The sequence below is a fragment of the Micrasema longulum genome, unplaced genomic scaffold (assembly GCF_059751315.1).
Source record: "Micrasema longulum isolate JH-2025_06_02 unplaced genomic scaffold, ASM5975131v1 h1tg000722l, whole genome shotgun sequence".
Lineage (NCBI taxonomy): Eukaryota > Metazoa > Arthropoda > Insecta > Trichoptera > Brachycentridae > Micrasema > Micrasema longulum.
In genome coordinates this window covers 39,539-64,101 of record NW_028277918.1, presented here as the reverse complement: position 1 = coordinate 64,101, position 24,563 = coordinate 39,539, and the positions used below count along the sequence as shown (strand labels likewise).

The 24,563-nt window shown below is 37.7% G+C and overlaps 1 protein-coding gene across 2 annotated transcripts in view; it reads left to right on the top strand.

Moving 5' to 3' along the window:
• The window catches only part of E(Pc) (Enhancer of Polycomb), a 43,984-nt gene that overhangs the window by 7,726 nt on the left and 11,695 nt on the right, over positions 1 to 24,563 (top strand). Inside the window, exons 2-13 of one of the 2 annotated variants that reach the window (XM_088229905.1) lie at positions 2,270 to 2,408; positions 4,421 to 4,528; positions 7,096 to 7,360; positions 9,115 to 9,349; positions 10,755 to 10,830; positions 10,911 to 11,017; positions 13,583 to 13,677; positions 14,056 to 14,328; positions 14,815 to 15,208; positions 18,913 to 19,048; positions 19,978 to 20,170; positions 22,950 to 23,106. In XM_088229905.1, coding sequence (XP_088086031.1) covers positions 2,270 to 2,408; positions 4,421 to 4,528; positions 7,096 to 7,360; positions 9,115 to 9,349; positions 10,755 to 10,830; positions 10,911 to 11,017; positions 13,583 to 13,677; positions 14,056 to 14,328; positions 14,815 to 15,208; positions 18,913 to 19,048; positions 19,978 to 20,170; positions 22,950 to 23,094 — 2,166 coding nt within the window. In that variant the 3' untranslated portion in view covers positions 23,095 to 23,106. The remainder of the gene's footprint in view (positions 1 to 2,269; positions 2,409 to 4,420; positions 4,529 to 7,095; positions 7,361 to 9,114; positions 9,350 to 10,754; positions 10,831 to 10,910; positions 11,018 to 13,582; positions 13,678 to 14,055; positions 14,329 to 14,814; positions 15,209 to 18,912; positions 19,049 to 19,977; positions 20,171 to 22,949; positions 23,107 to 24,563) is intronic. The other variant, XM_088229906.1, reaches the window with a different exon arrangement.

The window sequence follows — 24,563 nt, the reverse complement described above, 5'->3', positions numbered from 1 at the left end:
TAATATGAAAGCTAATATGACCAAACATCTTGCCGCTGCGAAGCGCATGGACGAATGGAGACAGTATACTTAACTTTTCTACCGAGGCATTTAATTCAATTCAATTAATTTATTTATTTAAATATAAAATATACATTACAAACACACTTTCAAAACGTACATATTATTAAAAAGAAAAAAATACATGAAACTCAAGAGACTCGCGTCAAAGTAGTAGGAGAATCCTGCTCCGGATAACCCCTTCGGATACATGGAACAGATCAATATCCAGAGCGATGTTGTTCAGCGTAGCGGTAGCCCATCCAACGGCAGGATGCTCATGTATATCGGAATATGAAACAATCTATGCTGACGCTGTCTTAGGTAATTATCGGGAACATACAAACCTATGCTCATCATAATCTCAGGATTATCGACCATACCGCGCAACAATCGATAGAAATGTGTAGTCAAATACACATTCCTTCTAGTCTCTAAACTGTTGTAGCCGAGCATACCCTGGAGAAACTCGGTCGGGTAGAGCCGAGGATAATACCCGCCTTCTCTCGTGTAGATTTTCTCTATCATAAAAGAGTACCTCAGTTCATGTGGCCATCGAGCCACGCTCGAGTCTACTTCGCACCGAGGAGTTGTAAAGAGTTCTCAGTATGCGGGTATTTTCGAAAACTCTGGCAGTACGCAGAACAAATTCTGACATCTTCAATGCATTACCACTGATTGTCTCTATGTGTTCATGAAATGTCAGGGTGCTCACAAATCCAACGCCCATGAGGCATGACAAAGTCAGCTCTGTCAACATGTCGATGTGTATTTTTTTAGGAATATACTATTAATGAAAAAAATTCATATACAGTCAAACTTAGTTATTGCGAGGAAGACGGGGCCGACTGAATTTGCTTATTATAAGCTTTACTCGTTATACCAGAGGAAGGTTTTTTTAAAATCCAATCGCCATTGCGTATCGTCACTAAGCAAACAAAATATAATATAATATGTATAGTTGCAGATAATAAAAAAATAAAACTACGAAGGAAAATTATAATAAATGCTTACAAACATACTACTTTCTAAATTTAAAATGCAGATAAATAAACATTCTTATTTTTCCACAATGTTTACACGGTGGATAAGAAGGTTTTACACACCTCAAGACTTTTGCGCCACATTTTATTACACAAATAATTGCCCCTTTTTTACGAGTTAGTTTTTAACTGATCTGACATCACCCACTACCCACTCGTATTGTTTATTATGCACTGGCCATAAAACAAAACAAAAAACTGGAAAGCGTTGAAAACCCCCGAAATAAGGATGTCATTCATAAACTACAAAAGAAGTTGTAAATTGTAATGTGGTGCTGAGCCGGTACTTACGGGGTTGACAAACCCTGGATTTTTTACGCGCAATATTAACCATGTGTGATATTTTTTCAATGTCAGCGAAAACACCAATCAGGTACTTAGACGCTTAGATAGTGTCATTAACGTCATCTGATCTCGATGCCCAGCGGTGTTGGTCCTGAGTTTGCCACCTTTTGAAAATGTCATAAAAATGATTGTCACCTCATACATTCAGAGTTTGTATGAGGTTTCATTCAATATTAGATCTGGCTGTCATTAAAATCATTTAATCGCGTCATACGAGTACATGATTCAATTCTTCTTTGTATTATAAAAAAACGAATGCATGCATTTTTTATCATTTGCCAAAGTAAAAAACATTCCAACTGTTGTGTGTTGTGTAGATTTGATTATTTACACTTTTCACAAAAGTGCTATTATCTCAGTTTCACTTTTCTACGGCTGGCTGCTTTCTGCATAACTGCATTCAAACAATGTTTTGAGTATGTCCAAATGCTTGCAGACTGGCTAGATTTCCTCCCTAGGGAGCCATTCATATTTTAATTTGTTGCAACAGAGAGGGAAAACATCTTCGAGGCGTTAAAATATCCTAGTGTAAAAACACCTTTTTAAATGAATATTTCATGCCGACCATGTCGGGAATTGAACCTGAGACATCTTGCGTGGTAGGCAAACGCGCCGACCACTACATGAGGCTGATGAAATTTCAATAATTCATTCGATTACTTGTTTATTTTAATTGAATCATCGCTAATTTTTATACAAGGAAATATATCTGCTGTACTTCTTTTTTAGTATATGTTTTTGTACACAGTACTGCTTGGAATGTATTCCCCGTGCTAAAAGATGTTTAATATGTGTATGTGATTTTATGTGACATGTGCTAAACAGTTTGCGCACGTTTCCAGGAGCACCACCTCCAAAGGGCCATCTGCACCGGCCTCATCATCCCCACTCCCGAGGTCATGGAGGTGTCGGACTGCGCGGCGCACGACCGCATCTACCCGCCCGACTACCGCATGCCCCGGCAGCTGATACACATGCAGCGTGAGTAACCGTACCGCCCCTCGCTGACATCCTGTTCTGTCCGAGAAACGATCTCTCTGGAATATTAGCCGGAAGAGCGGAGGCGGAGATTGAGACATTCTAAATCTTAACAGAGCGATATAATCCATAAGTTGAAGTCACATGGGCATTTAGAGTGACACGATCGGGTTAACGAAGTTAGTCCTAAACTTTGTAGCAGTTTGCACTCGCTTGGAAGGTTGCAGAATTTCTTGCCAATGAATGTTAAGCAAACATTAGTCCGGAGCGTACTTCTCCCACTCCTTGATTATGCAGGTGTATGTTACCCAGATGCTTATTCTGGACTGCTTGATAATTTGGAACGATTGTATAATTTTTGTATACATTACGTCTTTAATCTTCGCAAATTTGACCACATAATCCAATATCGCATGCAACTACACTGGCTCTAACCCTAATAATGTTTTACGGTAACATTATTTACAGAAAAACAAACAAATAATTACTATTTCTAATTTATCATCGCCACAATTTGTATTTTTCTACAAATATAAATATTTATAAAACATAAGCCGACTATTCCGGCTTATTTCTTCATACAAATAAGTATACTATATGTTGAACATCTTAAATCCAGTGGCGGTTTTTTTCACCAAGGGTAAGCTTGCAGATTACACATTATTTGAGGATTCTCAATTTGGAAAACAGTATCGTAATGGGAATACCTAATACCCACTGAATCCATTGTGCTATTTTTTATAAAATTTGAAATAAGTCATGTATTTAAGTGTACACTGCTGCACTTGAATGTATCGCTAATAAATGTAAAAGCCCATAGGGCGTCTAAATAAATAAATATGTGTCTTTTTTTGGATGATCCCGTGTAAGTTGGATTCGTTCCGACGTTTCAGCTACTATTTAGTTTACCCTGTAGATGGCTTCCGCAATGGTAGCCGAAACGTCGGAACGAATTCAACTACCGAAGACTAGATAAAATAAAAAATATTGACAACAGTGACAGTGAAAACCTACGCACCTACTTTTCAAATTATTATTATATAAATTTGAAGCGATCTGCTGTAAGCTGATGGGCTTAAGAAAGTTAGTTGTTGGCGCTCTTTAACTTTTCCCAAAGAAATCTAATCCATTTTTGAACCTATTTATTTATTTTATAAATTTATTGCATAAATAAGTAAACATATTAAATACTACATAGTGACATGATTACATAATCAATATAAAACTAATTATGTAAATTAGAAAATTAATACGGAGCGTCCTCCGGTTAGGATTGTCTCCATCTAACACGGCTCAGCCTGTTCTAAGACTGAGATTTTTTATGATTTAAAGTATAAGTACGGAGAGACTACGCGTTGAGATCGGCTCTCGTGACAGCTTATTCCAACCACCGACGACCCTATTGCTCGGGAAATGCCTCCGTGGATTCAGATTGAATCTGGTTTTCTCCAGCCTGAGACTGTGGCTTCGAAGATGAGCATGTCGTTTAAGCTCGAACATGGGATCCAAATTTGGACAGCCGTAGCGACTGTTGAGTATCTCGCATGTCCCTATCAGGTCACCCCTCGCTCGCCGTTCCTGCAGCGTTGTGAGATTTTACCATTTTGTTTAATTTTTGGTGCTCATTTTTAAATTTGGTAAAAACAGACACAACTTATGTTAACACCTAATGTTTATTTCGTGGAGACAATTTCAGGCTGCCTAAGGTGAAGGCGACCTGTTACGTAATAAGGTTTTAAAAATGTCGAATGAGTCGCCCGAGTGTCTCGGAGAAGCTGGAGAAGAGACGCCTCTAGATTTAGATAAGATCGCTTACATTGGTTAAAAAATAAATTAGAATAATTTTGTAAACAAACAAACCATCGCACCGTTTCCTCGTAGGGGTAGGCGGAGATGATAGAATGCCACATTTCATTCATACATCTTGTCATGTATGCACGCTGATTTTTCCGACTTTAGACATGTCCACGTTCGAGTATTTTGATGATGTATGTTGACGATTGATCCGTGTCCAGCGCTGGGGCTGGAGCAAGACGTGCCCGACTACGACATGGACTCGGAGGACGAGAAGTGGCTCAAGAGACAGCAGGCGGCGGCCGGCGCTCGCAGGAGCGACCTCACAGGTAGCGTAGCGGAAACCCCTCGCAATTTTATTATTACTATCTCAATTTTAAGCTGACTCCGACAATATTTTGAGTATGTCCGAATGTTTTTAGAACCAGCCGATGACAGCTTTGTAAATGTCTAGAATTTTTTTTTTAAATGGCATTGTATATTAAATTTAATGCTTTGGCCAATGTTATGTTGAATTATTTTATAAACAAACTGGTTCGCAGTACGCAACTAGCAAGCAGCAACCAGCAAGCAGGCCTTACCGCCGGGTCTGCAACGTAAACTTAGGTAATTTAATCATAAACTTTTTTTTATGCAATGAAGGAAAAATTAAAAATATACAAATTCTTCAAAATAAGGCAATGAGGATAATACTCAAAAGAAATCTCTATTCTAATGTAGAAAGAATGCACAAAGAATTTTCTCGCTCACTGTAAAGCAACAAATCAAATATAATGTAGCAATTTTTATACATAAAATAATTAAGGGGATAAATAAAATAAAAACAATTATAAAATTTAACCAACAATGTCATACATATGGTAAAGGGGTAAAAAAAGATAAGATTAGCAATGAGGAGAAAAACAGAATCTCTGAACTCATTGTACAAGGGATTGAAGCTGTACAATGAGTTACCTGAAGAAATAAAGGAAATAGAATAAATCTAAATATTTCAAATTAATTTGACAAAATATGTTATTGAGAAATTTTGATAAAAAAATAGTAATGTTATTCAGAGTTTATATAATTTATTTATTTATTTATAAATTTATTGCAAAAAAATAATATACATACTTAATAACAGGGAATCTATATAAAACCAATTATTATAAAATGAAAACGGAGTGTTCTCTGTTTATGATAGTCTCCATCTAACATGGCACAGCCTGTTCTAAGATGGAGATTTTCTATCTTTAGAGCGTAAGTAGTCCTATACTAATAAAACAATAACATAAAAAAGAAAAACTAAAACTACTTAATTATAATTGCCTTGCTAATCAAATGTAAGAAATTAAAAATCATTATTATACAAATATAAAGTCAAGCCAAGAATTCATGTTACTTAAACATAAATAATATAGTATAATATATAATAAAACAAATATAAAGCAATGAAATACATAAAAATATAAATAATATGTGTACCAATTATATAAAGTACTACGTTTATTGATTTACATATATTTTTCAAAAAATCTCTCGCTACACTATTTATATGTGCAGTTATTTTTATTTTAAAATTTGTTTTACATTTTGAGTCTTTTATATTTGGCAATAAATCATTAAATATTTTTGGAGCAATTACATTGTATTGCTTTTTACCAAAGGCGGTTGATACAAATGGGACAATACAGTTAATTTGTGTTGCTGAACGAGTGTTAGGTCACTTAATTTATCATAAAATTTAAGTAGTAGGCACCTCACAAACAATTGTCTCGCATCCAATATCTTTAACTCAGTGAATAGATCTTCCGTCGAATACCTCGAGGGTTTTTTGAGAATGATCTTCATGATCCATTTTTGTGCTATTTTTACTGGTTCAAGGATTGAACGAGAGCAATCTCCCCGAGCTAAATTGCAATATAATAATATAATAGTTTGCTTTGGCAAAAAGCAAAGTAAATTTGTCTCATAAGTTGAGCATTCAAAATATTTCTTAGGCTTTTATAAATGTATGCTGATTTCCGTATTTGCTTGGATATTTCTATAATTTGATCTTTCCAGCTAAGTTTCGAATCTAGAAGATGTTATAAACTAACTTAATAAAGCATAAATAAATAAATAGCTAAGTCTAACAGTTCCGAGATAGTTCTCTCATTCTTTGTTTAAAAATTGAAAAGCAGAATCCACAAAACTCCACAAAACAATCAATCCTCCAACCATACTCATTCTGCACTTACCACTTGAAAAATGTGTAATAAAGAATTACCCCTTTCAAGTGCTAGTTAGTCAGTCAGTTATGTGACCCGTTTTCCACCCCAGTAATAACCGAATAGGCCTCGTGGTGTAGTGGTCAGCGCGTTTGCCTACCATGCGAGAGTTCTCGGGTTCGATTCCCAGCATGGTTGACATGAAAAATATTCATTTTAAATTGCATTTTTACATTAAAATATTTCTTAGTCCCTGGTCTGGCACCTAAAACGTAAGACTGATCATCTTACCTTCGTGTAATAAATAATGATCGTGATATGCTGCGATCGGTGTACCGATGCAGTGCCCTATGCACATAGGTGCAGATAGGGGAATGATGATGTTATAACCGAAACAAGTCTAATTATTTTATTTATTTATTTATATATACGCCCAATGGGCATTTTTAAGGACATATTTATGCATAGAAATTATTATAAAGGAATGTAGAAAGACACAATGGTATATAGTATGCTCAGTGGGAGTGGAAGCGGGAGAGAGGTGTAATTTAATAAGGTATTTACGGCGTAAAGCCGAGATACCGCAATGAAAAGAGAATGTTTATGTTGAGTGACATTAGTAGGCCCTACTCAGGGGCGAATTTATGACCTTACAAAATTGTGAAATATTATTTCACGACGAGTGATACGTGTGTTTGTATCCCCAGAGCTTAAGTTCGAGGAGACCATGGAGCGGCTGGAGCGGAGTTCGGGGCAGACGGTGGTGACGCTGGGCGAGGCGCGCGCTCTGGCCGGGCGCAGCGGACCCGCCGAGCACCTGCTGGCCGCCGTGTACGACTACTGGCTCAACAAGCGCCTGGCCACGCAGCAGCCCCTGCTGCTGGCCGTGCGCACGGAGGCGCGGCCCGGCGCGCCCTCGCCCTACCTGGCCTTCCGGCGCCGCACCGAGAAGATGCAGACCAGGAAAAACAGGTACAGTAGGGGCGCCGTTATCGCCTCCGCGGCCCGCCGGCTCGACGAGCGCCAGGAGCACCCTCGCCCAGTTCACAAACCGTTCGGATGCTTTTTGAATGTTGAAGAACGCAGAGGTATCGGCGGTCTGGCAAGCGAAGGCTATGTAATAATGTCCTATCTAAGATATGGCTATCGATGGAAAAAAATTTAATGCTAATATTTATTTTTCAAATCAGCAACATTTCTTCCGAAATGTTCGCAGTGGATCTCACGGCATATTCTTATTGTGTCATCTCAAATGATCTGACCATGAATTTTCCAATCTTCACCACTAGATGGTGCCACCTTAGCTGCCAAACTTTACGCCGCGCTCAATGTCAAATTAAAATTGACTTATTATTTATGTTTAAAAGCATTAACTTTGCGGTCAAAGTTTTTAACAAATGTTAGTAAATATTAGTACATAACCACTTACCGACTTTTTTAATCTACCAGTTTCGAGACGTACCCGTCTTTTTGTCAGGACACTTACTGCACCAACATGCAAATACTAAAATACAGCTCCACCTTCACCATCACCGTAGTATATATATAGTATTTCCAAAAATACATGCCGATTTATAGAGATGCCAACACCACCGTGTCTAAACATGCACTAAGCTTAATTAAAAAATATATAATCTAATATCGAAAAATTGGTAGGGAGTTGAGAGGGAGGGGGATAGAGGTGGGGTTACCCGATTGATTATAATATTTGGCCGATTTCTATAGCGCCATTTTTGTAAAAAATCACTTCGAGGGCGCTTATTTTTAATTAAAAAAGTGGGCTCTACTGAAAAGTTATTTGATTATTCATTAAGGCAATATAATTTTTTAATGTGAAAAATCTCCGTATTATTTAATTAAAGTCCTTATTATTTGAATGTCAAATTGAGTCAAAAACTAAGTCACGTATAACTGATAAGATTTATAAAGGATCTCTGAGAGGGTTTGGTCATGTAGAACAAATGGACGACGAAAGAATGGTAAAACGAGTATATATGGCGAAAATGAGCGGTAACGTGGGACGAGGACGACCGAGGAAGACGTGGCACTATCAGATAAACCAAAATCCTAAGTCTGGTCATGTCAAAAGCAGGCAGAACCGAAGGGCATGTATGACAAGATGTATGAATATAGAAATGTATGCCAGGATAGACGTGTGTGGCGGTCCATTCTCTCTGCCTACCCCTACGGGAAATGGCGTAATGGTAGTAGTAGTAGTAGTAAATTTTTTACTCCTTTATCCTTATCAAAATCATGATTTGAAGTTATAAGATGATTAGCAAACTCTGAAAAATTATTATTATTTAAACATCTCTCGACTCCCTACCAATTCTTCAATGTGAGATCAAATATTTATCAATTAAGCTTAATGCATGTTTAGACTCGGTGGTGTTCGCATCTCTGTAAATCTGCGTGTGATTTATGTATTTTTTGAAATACTACAGTGATGGTGAAGGTGTATATTTAGTATTTGCATGTCGGTGCAGTGAGCGTCCTGACGAAGAGACGGGTACGTCTCGAAACCGGTAGACTAAAAAAGTCAGTAAGTGGTTAAATACTAATATTTACTAACATTAATTAAAATTGACTTATTGACTACACGGTGGATTGAAGAATATACGAGCGGTGCAAGGATCCAAAATGATTTATTGCGAACATATTTTATAAGGGTTCGCGCGGGGGGATACAGAGATCACGTGTTTAGTACATTATTGTATCGCTTGCAGGAAGAACGACGAGAGCTCGTACGAGAAGATGGTGAAGCTGCGGCGGGAGCTGGCGTGCGCCGTGTCGCTGCTGGAGATGGTGTGGCGGCGCGAGAGGGCCAAGCGGGAGCTGCTGCGCCTGGCGGCCGCGCTGCTGGAGCGGCGCTACCAGGCGCGCGACTTCAGCGGGCACATGCTGGCCGAGGTCGCCGCGCCCGTGCTCGCCGTCCCGCCCCTCGACCCGGTGGCTAGACAGGTCAGCACATTGTCACATCTTTTAAACTTTTATACGCAACTTTCAAGCTTTTCAACTTTGTTAATTTATGTTCTTATTCTGATAAATGCGGGTCGGCGCTATATTAGCTCCTGAAGATGCTCCTTAGCTCCTTATTAGCTCTCGACGTCGCCGCAATCTGTGTAGATCTATTGTGACGGGTCCCTGTTAATTAGTTCTCGGAGTGCGAGGCGAGTATTCTTATTTCGATAAATCTCCCCCTTGAAGCCCGGATCCGTCAAGTATCGGGCTATTATAGTTCTACATCTCTGTTGCGATATGTTAATCTCAGTTGTGTGCAGAGTTTTTAACCAGGATATGCAGAAAAAATGACATACCTACTGTACTGTATTTAATGGGTAGATGGTAAATCTTACCAGACAATTACCTTCGCCCGTCTCACAAATGTCATGAAGCATTATATTATTGGCTTGTACTCGATGTCAAAATTACCTGACAGCAAAATTAACCGAAATTACGTCCCCGCAATTTGCGTTTTCCCACAATTTATGTATAATTTTTGTAATATAATTTTAAACGGTTGCTTAAGCTGCATTATTTCATTATTCGGATGATCGAAATACGCTGCATTTTGTTTACCAGAGCAGTGCCCTATGCGTCAGTGGGTGTGAAGGGAGGAATTATGATGAAATGTAAATTTGTTTAAGTATATTTGTGTACTATAGTCCTTAAAATATAGCATGATTAGAATGACAGTTGTCAGAAAAAGTGACGACATAATTTTGTAGTAACGTCTAAGGAATGATTTATATTGACACACGAAAAATCATTCATATTTGGTAGGTTAATTTATTTTATTAATACAATGCTTGACATATAAATCAACATAAATCAGCTTTAAAACTAAAAAAAAACTAAAATAAATCTAATTATTAACGACGTTCTTACAAGGTTACATCATTTTGCAAAAACATTAGAGGTGGGACAAATTGATCTATGTAATTTGAACTAATAAAAAAATAATTCGTTTGATAATGTTCACGAAAAAATATAAATGTCTTATTTTTTGGTGAATAATTGTATTCAACACACTTAAATAGGCTCGTTTTTGCGTTTTTATATTCGAGTTTCATGTTTGCATGAAATAACTGATAAAATCGATTTGATCGGTACATGATCAGTGATCAGTAATTTCCCATCACTATTGACATGAATTTGACAGGTGTCATTTTAATCAAGCTAAATTTTAAGGACTGAAGTGCATGTCGATGGGACAGTATGTATGACAGTGCTATGGTAAATTGAATACATAAAATATTTTGTTACGTGCGATTTTAGAGCATTAAAGGATCCGTATATAGTAATTTTCACCTACTAACTTAGGTCACTTTCAGTAGCAATAATATTGTTATTTTTCGCTTTGCAGAGAGAAAAAAGACAATACAAGAGGAGAAAACATCGCCACCACTCGACCGTCGCCCAACCCCACCCCTTGCACCACGGTGAGTATTCGGTACGGCGATTTAGCGCCCCGCCATTAGGCGAACTCGCCCCGTGTATAATGCCGTGTGTTGCGTTGCAGGCGCGCTCTCCGGCTCCAGCAGTTCCTCGGAAGGGGAGGCGGCCCCCGCGCCCGACCCCTCGGGCCCCTTCGCCTTCCGCCGGAAGCCCGGCTGCCAGTACCACATGGTGAGACCGCTACGCTTTATTCCGCTAGACTGACAGTGGTCGGGAAGTAAAAATAGAGGAGATTCTTTGTCGGGGCAATTTTCTTTGCTGGACATGTTTAAGTTAGTTTTTAATGTGATTACAATTATTTGAAAAGCAATAAAAAAGTGATCTTAGAGTAAATTTTCAAAACATTGCCTTAATTTAATTGTTAATCCAACTATCCGGATTTCAGCATATCCGGTTAACATCTGGCACTCGTTAATCAAAATAATTGGAGTTTTACTTAGTGTTTTATGTTCGTTTACATCTACCAAGTACAGCGCAAATTCACCAGTAGTCTGAATGTATATACTAGCGAACCAATATGCTAACAACATCGATGTGTGAGCCCTGTAAATTTTAAAAATCAATGTATATGTCCATATCAAATAGAAGTCAATATTCTGTTTACATCGCATCACGTTTACACGAATGATGAAATCAGGCGAGTCAGGTATAATTGACAAGATTCAGAAGGGTCTCTGAGATGGTTCGGTCACGTAGAAAGAATGGTAAAACAAGTATATATGCCGAAAATGAATGGTAACGTGAGATGAGGACGACCGAGGAAGACGTGGCACGATCGGATAAACCAAAATCTTAAGTCTGGTCATGTCAAAAGCAGGCAGAACCAAAGGGCATGTATGAATATGGAAAAAACTAGAAACGTATGCCGGGATAGACGTGTGTGATGGTAGTAGTAGTAACATGGAATTATAATATTGCGTTCCCAGCTGCTTAAACTATTTCTTTACGTCGTATGATTGTATTTTATTTGTTTATCTAAATTTTTATTTTTAATGCTCTTACAGCTTCTTTATATTGTTTTATACGCGCTGTATTTCTAAAGAAAGATCCGGGTAATGACGGATGTAGCAACGGCTATTTATTATATTATTATTATTATATATATTAGCGGAACAGTCTATTTTAGCTACTTTCACACTATTATGTCTTATGGCATTTTAGTGTGGGATATCCGACTATATGCCGATATTTCCGCAGTTTTTGTTTTAAAAAAGAGGGTAGTGAGAGGTATGTACTCATTATGTTGTCGTGATTCTTTAAAAAAGCTTTTTAAAGAAATAAACATTATGACGGTCTACAGTGAGTATATTTATGAGAATATTATGTAAGTGCTTAAAAATACATATCTTTTTCCCAAAAATAGCGATAGACATAATTATAATACTATAGTCCTTAAAATTTAGCTCGATTAAAATGACAGCTGTCAAACTCATGTCAATAGTGATGGGAAATTACTGATCACTGACCATGTACCGATCAAATCGATTTTATCAGTTTTTTCACGCAATCATGAAACTCTGATTCTGAAAATTGACATAAAAACGCAAAAACAAGCCTATTATAGTGTGTTGAATACAATTATTCACCAAAAAATAAGACATTTATACTTTTTTCATGAACATTATCAAACAAATTATTTTTTATTCTATCAAATTACATCCGCGGTTTTACGTCGAAATTTTTTCATAACTCATTCGATCTGTCAAAAGATGAGCCGCTGCGTGAATGAAGAATAAAATTGAGGTAAATAAAAAAATGTGTAAATTAATGTCTCAAACTAAATTCAAAGTAGGTGCAGTGTAATTGACCATTTTGTTTAAGGGTCTAATTTTGACATTTGACTAAATAGTGACATGCAGTTGACGCATGTTTAGGAAAAATAAAGTCTTTACATCCATAAATTACGATGCAGAAAGTTTAAAGAAATGGCAATATAAATATTATTTGATGTTATAGACATATAATGTGAAAAGGAGATAATTTAAACAGTAGTTATCATAAAAGTGTGAAACAGTCTGCGATGTAAATGGCGGTTGAAATTTTGTGGTGCCATACTAAAAAAGTGATACTATATAAATAAAATTTCCCAATATTTAGGGAAAAAAAATTGGTATGCATTTTATGCAAATTCTAATTTTAATTTTTGTGTTTTTAAGGTTAAAATAATAAAATTATTTAAACATGTTTTTTTTTTTTAAATTTTAAATTCAATAAAAAATAACACATTGCAGTATTGTTTGAAAAAATACAAAATATTTTTAATTATATCATTGGTAAATATGAATAATCCCCAATCTCACTGTCATCAGTTTGTACAATTTTTTGCAGTATATTTAGTATAGTCTTGTACAATAATTTTATTTTAAAGAAATTTAATTTTTTCCATACATTTTTCATTTCCTCTCTTTAAAGTTTTCCTCAGTTTTACACTTTTTTTGTTGCTCCCTTGAAAAACGTAAAACAGGGGTTTTACTGTACATTGCATTGAAGAATAATTTAATATTAAATTAAAAAATTGAATATAGCAAAACTTTTCTATCTTTTATTTATTTCTACTGTATTTTTTAAATTTTATGTTATATATACTCGTGTTTTATATTAATTTTATGTGTGTAAAAGCCAAACAGGATTCTTATTCTTCATCAATTTTGTTAAACATGATGAAAAAAACAAATTAATTAAGCTTTTGGAATCCCAAGTTTGGAGAATTAATAAAATAAAAATGTAAAATTTCAGCCCACTGCGAGCTTCGGGCCCTCGGTGGACGTCCCTTGGAGAAATGGCTGTGCTAAGGAGAACACCTTCCCTGGAGATCCTGACCAACACCTGAGGTGACCCACTCTGCCTGCCTCTATAGGCTTATATTAACACTAGCCGCTATTAAGCTGATCCGAGTACAGTTAATGCCCAAAGGAAATATGAGTAGAAAATATTATTAATTTTGTCCAGGCATTTTTTGAACTCGTTAACCGAGCATTTTCTCGGGGAGGCTATCCCGTCGCTCCACACCTCGGCTTGTCCTAAAGTTCTTTACGGGGTTGGACGAGAAGGAGGTAGTGATTCATTAATTTGTTTACTTTATGATATTGCTCCGTTAAGATTTTAAATGTTTCAATCGATTCGCCGCGCTGCTTCCGCTCTTCCGGCGAACTCGGCCCGAACTCCCTCAAGCGGTCGTCGTATGTTACGCCTATTATGTCCGTTCGCAGGTACGCGCTCACTTCCCTCAGCCAGCCGACATCGCGCTTCATCGGGCTCGCGCGGCGGCGCGTGGGGCGCGGCGGGCGCGTCCTGCTGGACCGCCTCGGCGCGCCGCCGCCGCCCCCCCCGAGCCGCTCCCCGAGCCCGCCGCCGCCCCTCAGCCCTCCCCCGCCCTCGCGCGCCGGCCTGCTGGACGCGCTGGCGCGGCGCGCCCTGCGCCGCCACCGCGCGCACCCGCCCTACCACTCGGCGCACGAGGCCGACCTGCTCTTCGAGGACTGGTGAGAGACATCCGTTCCTTTACATTTCTGTGTGACAGTTACATAACGATACATGCAGCTGCATCGGGCTATATTGTTAATATAATATTGTCAAACTTGATACTCCCAAAACAGCAAACTAAAGTTTTTTTATTTACATGTATGGCAAAATTGCCTTTTACGATACTTAAAATATACACATATTTGATTTGATTATTTTTTTAAAACGTACGTTTATTTTTACTTAAGATTAAGAAATAAAAATTCAACCTAAAAATTGTATTAGAGACATACAAGATACTTAACAGTCATCATAGCTGCCCAAATTTGGATCCCATGTTCGAGCTTAAACAAGATGCTCGTCTTCGAGGCCAGTCTCAGGCGGGAGAAAACGACATTCAATTTAAATCCACGGAAGCATTTCTTGACCAATAGGGTTGGTTCGTGGTTGGAATAAGCTGCCTGATCCTCGTTATCAGTTGTTTTCACAAACCGTTTCTCCCGCAGCGTCCACTTCAGGCCGCAGTCCCCTCCCGCGGCGCCGGCGCGCGACGCGTGCGACCCGTGGGAGCGGCTGTCGGCCGGCGCGCCCGTCGCCGCGCTGCTGCTGCCGCCCACCGAGCCGCCCTCCTCGCTGCTCTTCCAGGACTCTTCGCCGTACGCCGCTTTTGAGTTCACGCTGCGCGACCTGTACGGAGACCGGCTGCTGCCGGAGCCCGTGGAGCCGGCCGCGGAGCCGCGCCGGCCGCGGCCCGACAGCAACGGCTGCGCGGGCTCCAGCGCGCCGCGCCCGCCGCCGAGCCGGCCGCCGCTGCTGCTGGCGCCGCGCGCCGCCGCCCGCGCGCTCACCCGGCTCGTGCCGCAGCCGCCCGCCGCGCGGAAGCCCGCCAACGATGACCAGGTAACGCGATCGCTCCGAAGTTTACTCGTACGAGACGCGTGGCTTCAAAATTTGTTCCAAAATTGTCGAATTCTGAACAAACAATGAATACAGCTGAAAAATTAAGTATACTTCAGGGGCATTATACCAACATAATAAAAAATCATTGACTATTGGAATCTCAAAACCCGCAAAAATTAAAAAATTCCCGTTATTTTCTGTACTGACCTCGCATATATGAAAAGTGTAAAAAAACCTGTAAAGGTTTACAGCAAAACCTTGTTCGTTACGTTCTTCAATTTCAAATTTTTCTCTTTGTACGCCGAAATGGTCATGTCCTACTTTTCTCTGTACATTTAGACAAATATTCTCCCCGATGATATTTTTCATCACCCCGGTTTTACACTTACAAATTTTCGAAACTCGTTGGATGTGTCTAAATACACCCAGCTGTGCACCGCCGCGTTTTCCCAAAATGGAGTAATAAAAGCGAGGTAAATAAAAAAGGAATAACCCGCTAAGCCTCCATTCAGAGACTCGTCGGCAGGTGGGATAGAGGGGATATGGAAGTAGGTAATGAAAGATACACCAAGTTTTAAACATAATGTAAAAAGAAGATGGTTTAAACAGTTATGACAGTTAAATTATGTGTAGCCATATTAAAAATAATACCATTTAAATAAAAAAAAATAATTTAACCCATTTATCGCTGATTTATGAGAGGTTCATCTACCTTCTCACGCTGGACCGATTTACGTTTTGGACACATCTCACTTTGAACACATAAAAACACCATAAACAAGTATGAGAGCCAAAAATTGTTTACACAAACATCTTTTCCCATAATCTTAGGCGACACCTAGACGTATAAACAAACCATTCAATGCGAGAAACATAAAAAATAATCTAAACAAAATAATGTACCAAAATCACTTACCAGTTTCCCCGCACCACGTAACATATACACACATACTTATGTGTTATTATGTTTGTTATCTTTATGTTGCAGATATCTTTACGAGTTTCACTGAGAACACTGCACTGATCACGTTTTTATCATTGTATATATTACGGACATAATTAAAATTTGTTTATTATTTCTAAGCACGTTTAACTAATTTATAATTTATTTAACGATTTAGATTTTCATGGTAAAATTTAAAACAAAAGACACAGAGCGCAACATTACATTCCCTGCAAATGTATTTAGTTGTTTGTCTTTGTTTTGGTTTTATTTTACCACTCGCACAAAAACGACACAACCGACGTGGAGTGTTACACTTGGCACTAGGAGTATTTAACACCGGCATGTGACGGCTTATCAATCTCGGTAATATAAACGGAGAGTCACTGGAACATGAGTGGTATGAACATACTTTTCTAATGATTTAAAAATAATAGCCATTTGGAAGTCTGCTAAAGAGGGTTTTGAAAATTTCACAGATTTAAATAGACAGTGGGCATTCAACAAAAACATGTCAACAGAATGGAAAGCTAATTTTCGGTACCACTTGACGGTTTTCCGCATACAATTTAAACTGCATAACATCATGTCAGTTTTGTCGACGGAACCCATGTTTTTGTTGTATTCCAGAACACAAAGTGGTTTTAAAATACTCTCCCCAGTATCGCGGTCTACTTTTCCTGACGGTGCTAAATTATCTCCGTGAAACGTATTCAGCATATGTACTTCTCGTTTATCGTGCCATTTGATAGCGAGAAGAGAACCCTGGTGTTTGGATTTATACTCTCCTTTATTTTGTTTTTGGAAAATCAGGCATGCCTTTGCGATTTTTCCTCACTGTGCCGCAAGCGTTAGTTTTTTGTTTATGTAGGTGATTAAACAAACTTGGGCTGGTGTACCAATTATCGCACCAAAGGGAAGAAAAAAAAAAGCGCACAAGCGCTTTTCCCAAATAATCTTTGAGGAGAGTAGTCACTACCGCTCCTGACACGCCTAAACACTTTTCATCGGTTATCTCTGTGCCTTCACCACAATAAATAATATAATCCAAAATAAAGCTAGTCGTAACATCACACAGCACGAACAGTTTTATACCAAATCTGTGGCGTTTTGACGGGATATATTGTTTAAAACTTTATCTACCTTTAAAAATTACCACACTCATCAATACACAATTTTTTACAAGGCAATAAAGTATTTTTTTAAATGTTTCGTGAATGATTCACTGAAGTTCTTATTTTATAAAGTTTATCAACAGAATTCGTTTCATTGTCACTGAAGTGCAACATTTGTAAAATCAGTTCATATCTATCCCTTGACATAGTTTTACCATATAATGGGCTGGATAAAACTAAATTGGTAGACCAGTATTCCTCAACAGATAAGTGGCGACTTCTAGTCATTGCCATCGTTAGTGTAAAAAAAACGTACATTTCGCAAATATTTGTCGGTTTCCAATTGCGAATCCTAGCTTTTGGCCCGTATTCTTTACGCCTCATTAATACAAAATAAAAATAGTTTGTTTGCTCAACTATTTTAGTCATCAATTTAGAATTTTAAAAATGTTCAAAAAAATTGATTTCAATCGATTCTTCTGTAAGGGATGTTGAAGGTTGAACTCCAGCCGTAAATTCATCGAATCTATGAACTATGGGCTAAAATGGACCAACTACCCATGGTTGTGCGATCGGCGCTTGTGGTTGTGTAGAAGGTCCTGGTAAATTTTCGGCATTGGAAGGTAATTGTAAACTTTCTCCGTGGTTATCTGATTCCGAATCCGAAAGCCCTTGATGATCTGGAAGTTCAGCTGCTTCAAACTCTTCTTCACTCATATCAAAGTCAGAATCCATGTTCTCTATTGCTCCAGAAATTTCTTCCGCGGATAAATGAGACATTTTAAATTTATAACTGGACATTTTACTCTTAGCGCAATAAAACAGTTCACAGATTTATTCTCGACACAAGACAACACCACATAAATTGAGTTAAATATGTATTTCTTAAAAAACGTATTAATAAAAATATGTTTTTTAAAAAAAGGAAATAACATAAAAGTCTGGTTAAAGTGGCAAAGATTTACATATCGACGCACAGATCTTAGTGGATTAAAAGATTCGATTGTACGCATGCGCGACCGACCGAGTCATGTGATGATTTCAAATTGACTAAAGACTAGCTTTGATTTGGAACTTGGCTAAGTTTCTGAATTTTGATTGTTTAGATAAGAATCATAAAAAATATAAACAAATCTCAACAGATGGCAATAGGGAATATATTCGACATAATTTTAAGCTAAATCTCTGAGGGATTCTAGCCCATATTCGTAGTAAACATAAGGTCGAAAGTCCGTGGATAGTCAAGAAGCACTGACGTGTGCTTGCCGCGTGGAACGGAAAATAAGCCGAAACACCGAAGCGTGCTACCCGCGGCTAAGAGATTAGTACATGAAATTATTGACATTAATTGAAAAAATATGCTTTTTAAAATAATTAATTCATTGAACATAGGTAAAAATATTCATAATCTCTAATTATAAAAAAAAATTCTGGCAGTATACAAATTTACACAATAATCTAGTTAATCTAATACACTAATTATATTTCAATGTAATTCCATTTTTATATTTTTTCCATACATTTTTTATCTCCTCTCTTTAGTGTTTTCCTCTGTAATTATACTTTTTTTGTACTACGTATGTATCTTTAGATTTAGATCATTTAGGTTTTTTGTCATATAAAATTCCAAGTATGTGTGTGCGCAGGTGGTGGTGAACTCGGGGCAGGGAACCGTTCACGTGCAGGTGCAGCAGCAGCAGCAGCAGCTCATCACGGTGGCCGTCACCGAGTCCATGAAGCTCCGGCTGCAGGGACACCTCCTCGGGGCCAACCAGAGGGACGGTATGTACTTCCTAGGGAACCTCATATCGTTTTATTTTAACGATTTTTTTTGCAATAATGTGTATAATATAAGATGTATTTTATATTAATGAATTAATTTTTACAATAATTTCATTTTTATTTTAATAATTTAAATTGTTAATTTTATTTCAATGTCTTTTTATTTGAATAATAATAAGAATAATGGTTTATTAACAAAAATTACAATTTCTTTATCTACTACAGAAAATACTTAGGCAATAGATTTCTCTGGATTATGTCTAGTCTGCCTAACTAGGTACATCCTGTTTTAAGGCAGACATTTTTATTCAAAAATAAACAATCACATGACTACCTACTATTTGATTTATTATAAAGTTATACAATATGTAAACCATTTATTATTTTAGAATGCTTTTTAGTAAGTTTTCCGATCTTTCTCTACCTAAATCCAATAACCATTTTATTACAAATTTATTTCATTGAATTCGGGTCGTGGTTTTGTAATGTTCGGGTAACATGTTGAACATTTTGGGGCCCAGAAACCCGAAATTTCTTTGCCCGAATTCAGAATTTGCCGTAGACCCCATGACCCATCCTTTAGTTTGACTTCTGGTAGTGTGGGAGTATTTCTGTATATTAAAAATTATTTTTCATTGTTTGTAAACCAAATAAAAAAATAAAAATAAGAGTCAGCTCGGTCGTGTTTGCTTCGTGGTTCTTGTTTGAAATGCCGAATAAAATTGGAAATCCCGCCACTTGCGAGATAAGGTAATTAAACCGGTCCACATTCATCGTCACATCTCCGAGGTGTGCGGAGAACCTGTGATAAGTGATTCAATGTTAAGGAGATGGATTATTTTTAAGTTCCGCGTGTGCGAATGTAGAGGAGGCCGTGTGAAGATAGTTGTCGGTATGGAATTTGAGAGATGTGTTTGTTTCCCTCGCAGGTGTGGCGCGGCGCGCCGTGGTGCAGCTGCCGTCCGCCGCGCCGACGGCCGCGCACCGCCAGGTGAAGGTGGTGCGCACGCGCGCGCTCACGGCCGAGCAGCGCTCGCGCCTGCTGCAGGCCACGGGCGGCGGCGCGCTCGGCCTGCGCGAGCTCACCGGCATGCTGCACCTGCGCCAGCAGCAGGCGTCCAGGTACCGACTCTCAATTGTTATTGGAAGTTCAGTTCAGCTTACTATAATAAATCATTCGAGCATACAATAGGATCTGTTTGCAAAACAATCACAAAGGTATCCGATACAATGAAATAAATTGATTTGTGTGCAAACATATTAAGGGCTGTCTATCCTCACTGGGTATTGTAAATACCTGGGGGCAGTTACAAACACTCTTTTGGTATACTTAACTTCTGTACTATCTCTACATACCTCGGTATGCCTACCGACTTGTCATCTGCGACGTCATATGATCGAATTAAACCAATATATGACGCTGAAATTTTACTTCGCGTTCCTTTCTTATTTTTTTTTTTGTATTAATTTTCATTTAAGAAGGTAAACATGAACAGAAAAATATAAAAAGAAAAATAATGAAACCCACTAAACCGGCTTGTCAGCAGATTTCTTATTTTTCCTTTACAAAGAAAACGTTAGAGAAATGATATAATTTTAAAAAGTAATATAAACGTTATTAAGAACTAAAAGCATACGTATTTTTCCACAAAATTTATTTACAAAAAATTAAATAGATGATTGTTAACATAACACTTATGGTTCCAGTCATATCTTCACGGACGAGAGTATGAGGTTGCATTTCAAAATGCAAGATCTCCAGTTCACTCTGTAACAACAGGAGTACCACAAGGATCAGTTTTAGGGCCATTGTTGTATCTACTTTATACAAAAGACGTTGAAAAAATAATAAAATCGTGCGGGTTATGGGCTCATTGTTATGCTGATGATACCCAAATATACTTTTTCTGCATGCCGATGGATAAAGACAATTTACAATTAGCCATCACTCAGTGTATAGGTAAAATAGGTGACTGGATGGCTGGAAATCGACTTATCCTTAATCCATCAAAGACAGAAAACCTTTGGGTTGCAACACCAAGAAGGCAACATATGTTAACAGATTCCTCTTTAACCACTGGACCTTCTATTATTCCTAATGTCAAGCTTTTAGGCGTTCATATTGACGCTGAACATTCGCTTGAAAGACAAATCAGCAAGACAGTCAGCGCATGTTTTTACCAGCTAAGGCAAATTAAGTGTATTCGAAAACATCTACCTAATGAGGCGGCTCGTCTCTTAGTGAACGCGTTTGTGATATCACGGGTCGATTACTGCAATGGAATATATGCTGGCCTCCCTAAATATAAAATGGAACGATTGCAGTCGATTCTGAACGCAGCTGCTAGGCTGATCTTTGGTGTATCAAAGTACGATCATATTACACAGTTGCTTCAAAGTCTGCACTGGCTACGTTTTCCTGAAAGGGTTGAGTATAAGCTGTGTTGGTTAATGTATAAAACAACGCATAACACGGCTCCTCAATACCTTAAGGAACTATGCATTCCGGATGAGTTGGCAGATAGGCGCCTCACTCTCCGCTCAGCCTCCTGTTCTGCTGTGGGGAAGGTGATACTATCCCAATTATGCAACCAGAGTTCCAAATTTGGTGATAGAGCTTTTGCAATAGCCGGACCTTTGGCGTGGAATGCCTTACCTTCAGAACTACAAAAATGTGCAACAGAATCGCTTTTTAAAAAAAAATTAAAAACTCATTTATTTGTAAAATCGTTTCCTGATTTGAAATGTGCTACTGCTTAAAAGGAATACAAACATAATACATATGTGTATGGGTAATTTATAAAATTAGTGTGTAAGTGAATAGTAATTAAGAGTAAGCTGATAGAATTAAGTATAATGCACAGCGCCCTTGAAGTGATTATTTACGAAAACGGCGCTATAAAAATTGACAAAATTTATTATTATTATTATAAAATAATAATCAATATAAAGCCTTGTTATATTATGAGCCATTTAATTATTTTTTCCAACAAGTTTTGTCAATATTTTCTTTTAAGATCTGCTTAGGAATCTTATTAAAATTGTAAAATGAAGTGTTCTTTGGCCATACTCGTTAACATGCCTCGGTACTGACTACTGACAAGCCTTCACTTTGTGCTAGCCTTGTATTGTGTGTATGTATAAATACCTTTTCTGGTAGTTCCATCAAATCGATATCTAGTAACAAATTTGAGCCATAGAATAGCATTTACGGACACAGGCACCCTCGCTTTTTAAAAAGTTAGGGTGCCTCTTCCTTATCAATTCTAGCTGATCTGTTAATTAATTTAAGAGCCGAATCTTGTAAAGATTTAATTTTTTTAATGTTGGTTTTACAAGAAAGGCCCCAACTGGTAATACCGTACCTAATAATTGATTCCACTAATAAGTCTTAATGTTTTTATTGGTACAAAGTATTTTATTCTAAACATGCTGCCTATAACTGTCCTTAATTGAAATAGTTCATATTTTAAATAGGCTTCTGTGATGAAAAGTGCCCACTTTAAAGCGATTATTAACTCAATCAATTCCAATTAAATTAATTAATGCTCGCTTGAATTTGATTTTTATATGACTTTTGACAATTACGAAGAAGGTATGCTTAACTTTCGTCATTATTCGTCTACTTAAGTATTACAAAAGTGGCTCATTTGACATCTCAATACGTAGGTAGATTGTCAAGGTGGAAAAAATTTAATAACTAAATTTATTTATTATTGTGGCAATGTTTATACGGCTAGATGCTACTATATGTTAATAGGACAGCATCTAGCCACATTATCTCTGCATCTGACAGTTACGTCGTATTTCACTTAAGTGTGTAGATTAGTGCATGCGAATACGATAATTACTGTATAATGGAAGAATCGTACATACGAATAATGAGTTTGTCTTTCCGCAGCGAGGAGAGCAAGGCGCAGCAGCTGAAGGAGGCGGGGGCCGTGGTGGGGACGGTGGTGGGGGCGGCAACGGGGCCGGGGGGCGCGCCCTCCCCCGCCGACACCGCGCCCGCGCCCCCCCGGAAGGGGCCCATGGAAGTCACGTGATGCACGGCCTAGGTGAGCGGTCATCCGAAATTCGGGTTACAATATGTAATGCGCTTTCTTCAAATGTCGAAGGTGAGGTGAGGTGATCAGTCTTAACACTTCGGGTGGCGGTCCGGGAACAAGGAAATATAAATCAATATTTCGCATCCACACTACCAGGAATCGATCCCCGGACCTTACTCTCCGGCTCGGTCCCCGCGCATGCGTTTTATTTACTACAAAAAGTGCACCTACGAGTTAGTTAACCCAACAAAACTTTCAGATGTCAAACTTATTTTTTACAACGCAGTGCCCTATGCACCGTAAGGTTCGGAAAGGGAACGATATTACTGTTACGCATCGTTCATTTTATGTTCAATTCATTTTTGTTCCTATCGCATTTTTACGTTTTTCGAGGGAGCAACAAAAAAAGTGTAAAAGTGAGGAAATGAAAAATGTATGGAAAAAAGGAAATTTCTCGGAAATATAATTATTGTACGAGACCATACTAAATATACTGCAGAAAAATTGTAGGAACTCTCGTGATTGGGGATTATTCATATTTCATCATCATCATCATTCCCTTTCCGCACCTAATGGAGCATAGGGCGCCGCATCGGTACACCAATCGCAGCGTATCTTGATCATTTTTGTTACATTAAGGCAAGATGATCAACTTACTTATTCACATTTCCCAATGATAATTTAAAATATTTGGAATTTTTTCAACAATACTACAATGTGTTTTTTTTTATTGAATTTTAAAAAAAACATGTTTAAATAATTTAATTTGTGTACTTAACCTTAAAAACACGAAAATAAAAATTTGAATTTGCATAAAATGCATAAAACTATTTTTTCCCTAAACATTGGGAAATTTTATTTATACGGTATAATTCTTTTTAGAATGGCACCACAAAATTTCAACTGTCATTTACATCGCAGCAAAACTGTTTCACACTTTTCTGATGGCTGTATAAACTATCTCCTTTTCTCATTATGTTTATAACATCAAATAATATTTCTATTGCCACTTTTTTAAACTTTCGGCATCGTAATTTATTGATGTAAAGACTTTATTCTTCCTAAACATGCGTCAACTGCATGTCACAATTTAGTAAAATGTTCAAAATTAGACCCTTAAACAAAATGGTCAATTACACTGCACCACTTTGAATTTAGTTTGAGACAATAATTTACACATTATTTTTATTTACCTCAATTTTATTCTTCATTCACGCGGCGGCTCGTCTTTTGACAGATCGAATGAGTTGTGAAAAAATTTCGACGTAAAACTGGGGTTATGAAAAACGTAAAAAACGTTAATTGAGGGGAATATTTGAATGAGGAATGTATGCAAAAACAATAGGACCTGCATATTTCAGTCTAAAAAGTGAGAAAACGTAAAATTGAGGTTTTACTGTATTTTGAAATCCTATAACAAGAGATTCCAGTGTATAATAATGCCTCAGTCTCTGTTGAAATATGTG